The 8,137-nt window shown below is 35.9% G+C and overlaps 1 protein-coding gene across 1 annotated transcript; it reads left to right on the top strand.

Annotated features, from left to right (window-relative positions):
* The first annotated feature begins 457 nt into the window (after window positions 1–457).
* Window positions 458–7,926, top strand: LIG4 (ligase IV, DNA, ATP-dependent). Its single transcript, XM_012637934.1, has 2 exons — window positions 458–506; window positions 4,046–7,926. The coding sequence occupies exon 2, from the start codon at window positions 4,074–4,076 to the stop codon at window positions 6,807–6,809; it is 2,736 nt and encodes a 911-aa protein (XP_012493388.1). The 5' UTR covers window positions 458–506; window positions 4,046–4,073; the 3' UTR covers window positions 6,810–7,926.
* The last annotated feature ends 211 nt before the right edge of the window (window positions 7,927–8,137 follow it).

Genomic DNA, 8,137 nt, shown 5'->3' with positions numbered 1-8,137 from the left:
GCATTATTCCCGTGACGTCACGGCCTTCGGGGCCTCTTATGTTGCCACTGCGCCGGCGCGGCCAGCAGTTGGCGGAACCGGCTTCTTTTGCCTCTTGGTGCTGACGTTTTGGCTGCTAAGCCGCTGGCTTGAGGTCAGGTGGGTATTGTGTGCGGCGGCTTGTTGTGGGGGGCTGGGGGGATGCCCGGCGGCAGGTGGGTGTGGGTGTGGTTGTGGAGGCAGTGTGTGTAGAGGCGGGTGTGTGTAGAGGCGGGGGTTGGCTGGCGGGTGCGGCGGCAGAGTTCTCAGCGCTGGCGACTGCCTTCATTAGAAACCTGACCTCTTGATTGAGGGCTTACTATCTATACCCAGACCCTGGAACGTGGAACAAGGGGACGACAGTTTCTCCCATTTTTGAGTCTCTGGAACTTCGTTGCCTGCTTTGCTGGAGTACATTCTGATTCTGACAACCTCGCAAGAAACTTTCAAGATCCCATTTTACAGATGGGACCCTCGGGCTCAGAGAGGTAACAGCATTTACCTGAGGCTAGAAATTCACTCGGAATCCGTTGGGTGGTTAGGGCTTGGAGCAGAGGATGATGTAAACCCTTCGAGATTTTGCAAGCGTGTACAGGGGCCATTGAAGTGGAAGACACTGTAGGAAATTACTTTCTCATTTTACAGTTTGTCTTTCATTAACTTTCGGGATCCTAGAGCCCTTCTTGCCTTTTGTACCGCCGATTTTTTTTGCTGAGGTTCTCCCAAAATGTCAGTAAGTGCTGTGGAAGGTAGGCAGCTGTAAACCCTCTGTGTCACAGGGAAACACAACTTCTCAAGGGTTGCATGAAGGAAATTTAAGTTGTACTAGACACTTTCTCTTCTTTTTTCCTGCAATAAAATAGCACTTAATCATCTTCCATATCCACTGAATAAAACCTCTTAGTTTGTTTTATTGTGTCACTTCAGGATAATATGAGCAGCAGCCGACCAGATGATGAGTAATTTTTGTGTAGTAATTACTCTTATTCATTCTCTTGAAAGTTTTGTATATCACTGTTTAAGAGTATAGCATCCACCAGGCGCGGTGGCTCACGCCTGTAATCCTAGCACTCTGGGAGGCCGAGGCGGGTGGATCCCTGAAGGTCAGGAGTTCGAGACCAGCTCTGAGCAAGAGCGAGACCCCATCTCTACTAAAAATAGAAAGAAATTATTTGGACAATTAAAAATCTATATAGAAAAAATTAGCCGGGCATGGTGGTACATGCCTGTAGTCCCAGCTACTCGGGAGGCTGAGGCAGTAGGACTGCTCGATCCCAGGAGTTTGAGGTTGCTGTGAGCTAGGCTGACGCCACGGCACTCTACTCCGGGCAACCGCGTGAGACTCTGTCTCAAAAAAAAAAAAAAAAAGAATATAGCATCCCCCTTTTCTTCTTTCCTTCTTATCTGTTTAGGATTTTGCAGTATTTAAATTTTAAATGTTGCTTGGATCAGCAAGCATTATAATATTAAAACTGTCAAGGACTTACTACTGTGTTAAGCATCTTGTGTAAATTATCTGATTTCATCCTCATCGCAATTTCTGCATAGTTTTTAATTCCATTTTACACTTAAAACTGAAGCCTAGAGAAATTAAGTAATTGCCCAGTATTACATAGCTCTTAAATGTTAGAATCCATATTTGAACTGAGATTAGACTCCAGAACCTTGAGTCCTAACCACAAACCTCCTTGTTTGTCTTATTGCAAATGGAAAGCATCAGCTAAAACCTCAGAATCCAAAAAATAAAATTACAGAGCATGTAAAAAGCAATGTAAGTCCTAATCTTCAACTTCTTATACAATTGCAATGAGCAAAAATATTTATATATATTCATTTCTTAGTAATTTTGGAATCTTTACTATCTATATAGCCATTTTAGGATATGTGGCTAGCCATACCATTATCTAAATTTTATCATTTTAAAGTAATTTGAGTTTTTGCTTGGGATTTTTTGAGGGAAAACTTTGAGACCATATAGAATCTACAGATAGATCTATAGAAACTATATACCAATATATAGTTAAACATTCAAAGAAGTATTTCTTAACATACTTTATTTGCTGAGTGAATTACTGAACACAGAGTTGTAAAGGTATATATAACCTAATGTACCCCATGTTTTGGGGGGTAGGTCAGTGAATATATGTAACCAGGTGGCACAGTCAGTTATGCAAACCAGATACAGGGAGAGGAAGCAGTTACTATAGTCAAAGATGAAAGTATTCTGTCGTGGGTTTATATCTTGATCTAACATAGTAGAAGTTGGGTTTCCTTTGTCAGAAATTAGATTGAGAAGTGCAGCTTTTTCTTTGTAGGCCACCAAATGGCTGTTGTGAAACATTGCCAGTGTAGTCAGAGCTGCTGAATATTTTTAACCAAACTGAATCTCACCAGCCATGTTGGGGTGGGTGGGTGGCTATGTGTATGTGTGTGTGTAACTAGCCCATGGCCTTCTCTAGTGTACTTTTCCAGGAATCAACTCTGTGTTCAGTAATTCATTCAGCAAACAAACCTACTATGTATCTGCCACTAGTGGCACAAATTAAAACACAATTTCTGGACTCTGGAGACTGACAGTTTAGTAAATGTGGTATCATAATTAGCCATTTGATTTATTTTACTGGATACTAAGTGATAATGTACCTTGTGTTTGTGTGTGTGTGTTTTTCTTGTTTCCTGGGTTGGTGAATTTCACCGTCTCTGCACTGTAATAGATCTCCCCAGTTCCAGCTAAGCTTCCTGACTCTACTGCCTGCGCTACCTATTCATGTGCCAGAAGATGCCTGAAACCACAAGAAAAAACATTGTTTATATTCCGGGAGCACACGTTTTACTCGATATGTTTTTTGGAAAAGTTATTTTAATGTTATGTAGTTTAAACCACATTAAAATAACTCTGATATATTATACATTCCGATAGAATGTGTATCATTATTTAAAACTTCAAAGATATTTCATACGTATAACTATTTTATTAATAGCAAATATTCTAGACCCTATCGCAGCAAGGTACCCATTATTTTCTTCTCTTACTTTAGAAGATACTTCAGTGAAATGTCTCAGGACATTTTACTTTTGTTTTGTTAAAGCACTTAGCGTTTTATTATAATTAGTTCCCATTATATCTCTTTTTTTTAATGGAATATATGTTATTTTAAAGCAGAAACATACTGTATTTGCCCATAGCACAGTACCTAGCTCATATGTGGTCATTGAGTACTTGGGGAATAACTGGCATGGGAATATGAACAAAAAGAAGTGTACTGATAAATTTATATTTATAAAATGGTAGGTAATTATGGTAAAATAGGTAAAGTGAGGATTTTATGAGGAAGGTATTGTGAATTGGGTTTTGAATGTTGGCGTAATTTGGCATAGCTAGCAGGAAAGAAGTGGAAGTAAACATAGACTAGGCTTTGTTTGGCTGGAAGAGCAAATTACCTATTTTTTTATTTTTTTTTTTTGTCAAGGACCCTATCTATGATTGAGATTTCAAATTTCTAGGAAGTCAAATTTCAATTCATTGAGCAAGTGATTTCTTAAAAACGTCTGTTTTAGGAAGTTTGTTTCTGGTGCTGTGTGGTAGTTTGACAGAGAAAGAAGAGACATACAGTAAAGGAACTTCCCTTAGTAGTTCAGAAGTGAAGTGAATTGAGCCTGATTTGTGTCTCTGTCCTAATTACTAGCAATATTCTTTTGCATTATATGCTAAATAGGTAAGCTATAGAATAATTAAAGGAAAGTTGGAATTTAGGGAGAAATATAATTAAAATGATTTTTCAGTATTATAAATATAGGAGATGGGGCTGGTGATAATTTTGATAATAAATTCTAATTAGGATTGAAGTAAAATAGTTATTAAATGTAGAGGTTGAAAAGATATATTATTTATAACATTGATCTATTTTCATTTAGGAACATTAGTAAACATTTATTATGATCCAGGTGATCTCTATAAGATCTTTACATTAACTATTTAGTTGAATTTTATCTTTTACTTAAAGTTATTCTTTTTTTGCTTTACCAGTTAAACGAGAGGATTCACCATCGCTTCTATGGCTGCCTCACAAACTTCACAAACTGTTGCATCTCACGTTCCTTTTGCAGATTTATGTTCAACTTTAGAACGAATACAGAAAAGTAAAGGACGTGCAGAAAAAATCAGACACTTCAGGGAATTTTTAGATTCTTGGAGAAAATTTCACGATGCCCTTCATAAGAACCAAAAAGATGTCACAGACTCTTTTTATCCAGCAATGAGACTAATTCTTCCTCAACTAGAAAGAGAGAGAATGGCCTATGGAATCAAAGAAACTATGCTTGCTAAGCTTTATATTGAATTGCTTAATTTACCTAGAGAAGGTAAAGATGCCCTTAAACTTTTAAATTACAGAACACCCACTGGAACTCGTGGAGATGCTGGAGACTTTGCAGTGATTGCCTACTTCGTGTTGAGGCCAAGATGTTTACAGAAAGGAAGTTTAACTATACAGCAAGTAAATGACCTTTTAGACTCCGTTGCCAGCAATAATTCTGCTAAAAGAAAAGACCTAATAAAGAAGAGTCTTCTTCAACTTATAACTCAGAGTTCAGCACTTGAGCAAAAGTGGCTTATACGGATGATCATAAAGGATTTAAAGCTTGGTGTTAGTCAGCAAACTATACTTTCTGTTTTTCATAATGATGCTGTTGAGTTGCATAGTGTCACCACAGATCTGGAAAAAGTCTGCAGGCAACTTCATGATCCTTCTGTAGGACTCAGCGATATTTCTATCACTTTATTTTCTGCCTTTAAACCAATGCTAGCTGCTATAGCAGATATTGAGCGCATTGAGAAGGACATGAAACACCAGACTTTCTACATCGAAACCAAACTAGATGGTGAGCGTATGCAAATGCACAAAGATGGGACTAAATATAAATACTTCTCCAGAAATGGATATAATTATACTGATCAGTTTGGTGCTTCTCCAGATGAAGGTTCTCTTTCCCCATTCATTCATAATGCATTCAAAACAGATATACAAGTCTGTATTCTTGACGGTGAGATGATGGCCTACAACCCTAATACGCAAACTTTTATGCAAAAGGGTATTAAGTTTGATATTAAAAGAATGGTAGAAGATTCTGATCTGCAAACATGTTATTGTGTTTTTGATGTATTGATGGTTAATAATAAAAAACTAGGACATGAGACCCTAAGAAAGAGGTATGAGATCCTTAGTAGTATTTTTACACCAATACCAGGTAGAATAGAAATAGTACAAAAAACACAAGCTCATACTAAGAATGAAGTAATTGATGCATTGAATGAAGCAATTGATAAAAGAGAAGAGGGTATCATGATAAAACATCCTCTATCCATTTACAAGCCAGACAAAAGAGGTGAAGGATGGTTAAAAATTAAACCAGAGTATGTCAGTGAACTAATGGATGAATTGGACATCTTAATTGTTGGAGGCTATTGGGGTAAAGGTTCACGGGGTGGGATGATGTCTCATTTTTTGTGTGCAGTAGCAGAGAAGCCCCCTTCTGGTGAAAACCCATCTGTGTTTCATACTCTCTCTCGTGTTGGCTCTGGTTACACCATGAAAGAACTGTATGATCTGGGTTTGAAATTGGCCAAACATTGGAAGCCTTTTCATAAAAAAACTCCACCAAGTAGCATTTTATGTGGAACAGAGAAGCCAGAAGTGTACATCGAACCTTGTAACTCTGTCATCGTTCAGATTAAGGCAGCAGAGATCGTCCCCAGTGACATGTATAAAACTGGCTGCACATTGCGTTTTCCCAGAATCGAAAAGATAAGAGATGACAAAGAGTGGCATGAATGCATGACTCTGGATGACTTAGAGCAACTTAGGGGGAAAGCATCTGGAAAGCTTGCATCTAAACACTTTTATGTAGGTATAGATGATGAACCACAGGAAAAAAAGCGGAAAGTTGCCCCAAAGATGAAGAAAGTTATTGGAATTATCGAACACTTAAAAGCACCTAATCTTTCTAATATAAACAAAGTTTCTAATATATTTGAAGATGTCGAGTTTTGTGTTATGAGTGGAACAGACAGCCATCCAAAGACTGACCTGGAGAATAGAATTGCAGAATTTGGTGGTTATATAGTACAGAATCCAGGCCCAGACACGTACTGTGTAATTGCAGGGTCTGAGAACATCAGGGTGAGAAACATAATTTCTGCAGATGAACATGATGTTGTCAAGCCCGTGTGGCTTTTAGAATGTTTTAAGGCCAAAAGCTGTGTGCCATGGCAGCCTCGCTTTATGATTCATATGTGTCCATCAACAAAAAAACATTTTGCCCGTGAATATGATTGCTATGGTGATAGTTATTTTGTTGATACAGATTTGAAGCAACTGAAGGAAGTATTCTCAGGAATTAAAAATTCTGATGAACAGACTCCTGAAGAAATGTCTTCTGTGATTGCTGATTTAGAATATCGGTATTCCTGGGACCACTCTCCCCTCAGTATATTTCGACGCCACACCATTTATTTGGATTTGTATAGTGTTATTAATGATTTGAGTACCAAAACCAAGGGAACAAGATTAGCTATTCAAGCCTTGGAGCTTCAGTTTCATGGAGCAAAAGTAGTTTCTTGTTTAGCTGAAGGAGTGTCTCATGTTATCGTTGGGGAAGATCATAGTCGAGTTGCAAATTTTAAAGCTTTTAGAAGAAATTTTAAGAGAAAGTTTAAAATCCTAAAAGAAGATTGGGTAACTGATTCAATAGACAAATGTGAATTACAGGAGGAAAATCAATATTTGATTTAAAGCTGGTTTTCCTATTGAAAAAAGCTTCTGGTCTGGCAGACTCATTGCAGCAGATGGTAATGATAAAATAGTAAACTACATTTTATTTTTGTCTCTTATATGCTTAAAAAATATTATTAGATATAGGAATTTTAACTTTTTAAATTATAATAATAATTTTAACTTTTAAGATTGAAAAGACACTAAATGGCCCAAAGCCAAGAAAGAAAAAATTCTCTTAGTAGTGTACTATTTGATGATTTTTATAACCAAGATGAAATAAACAGTTTAAAGAAGCAGTGTTTGTATAATACCCATATAGAAATCTAGAATTTTGACTCAGGTATTAAATACATTTAGAAACTTCTGAACTCAATAAAGGGATTGTCTTTCTAAACAGTATCTTCTGAAGTCAAGTAAAAAATTTAATGTTTTTTATCTAATAAAAGCATTGCAAGAAAAAGGATGGAATTGTTATAATTGGACTTGTAAGAATATATCTTTTTATGTCGAGGCTAAAATGCCTCTTTTAAATATAAAATGTAAAAAAATTTATTTTTTAAGTTTAAGGTCAAATGCATTAAAACCTTGTCAATGATGTTGTTTCATCTTCCTAAATTAGGGAAGATGAATGAGACTTAATGATCTAAAAACTTAAAATTGCATTGGTTTAATTAAAAATAAATCTTGCAATTTTTAAAGTAGTTAGCCCACATCTAATTTTTTGTCTGAAACAGAACATGTTTTAAAGAAAGTATTTTTATGTGCATTTCTACTCCAGTATAAATAGCATTCACAAAAGTGATATTCCTACCTATAATCATTGAGTTGGTGTCCACATGGCATGCATGCTGTAACTTACACTGAATAGAAGTAAATTTCTATGACTTTTTAAAATGACTTTTATAATTAAGTTACTTAAAGTCAATGTGTATAGTGTATGTTATGTCTGGATTTATATACCAAGCTCTGTAATACAGCTTATATATTTTCATGACCATATTGAAATTTGGTATGTGAGATACTGTGTGTAGATTATTTGAAAGTAATTGGAAATTTTATCCAAACAGTGGAGCAAATGCATATGATTTTTATTATATCTCTTAATTTAAATAAAATATTAAATATAATATTAAAATACTTTCTTATGTTCTATTTATTTTAAAACAATTCACAATAGTTATTTCAATAAATGATTTTGTGGTGTCAATGCAACTTTTGACTGGTTGGAATCAGGTCTCTTTTTAAGGTTCTTTGTATTTCACATTACTGAATGAGCATTATTAAAAATTTTAAATGTATATTTTTATGTCTATTGAGAAAAATTGCAACTACAGGAAAGTGTAGTG

Source organism: Propithecus coquereli, unplaced genomic scaffold, assembly GCF_000956105.1.
Source record: "Propithecus coquereli isolate 6110/MARCELLA unplaced genomic scaffold, Pcoq_1.0 Scaffold125, whole genome shotgun sequence".
Taxonomy (NCBI): domain Eukaryota; kingdom Metazoa; phylum Chordata; class Mammalia; order Primates; family Indriidae; genus Propithecus; species Propithecus coquereli.
Note: the sequence above shows the minus strand (reverse complement) of the source record. Positions and strands in the feature narration are given on the sequence as shown.

Bases quoted from the DNA above. Each gene is read 5' to 3' on its own strand.
- LIG4 (XM_012637934.1), top strand. From the start codon at position 4,074: ATGGCTGCCTCACAAACTTCACAAACTGTTGCATCTCACGTTCCTTTT.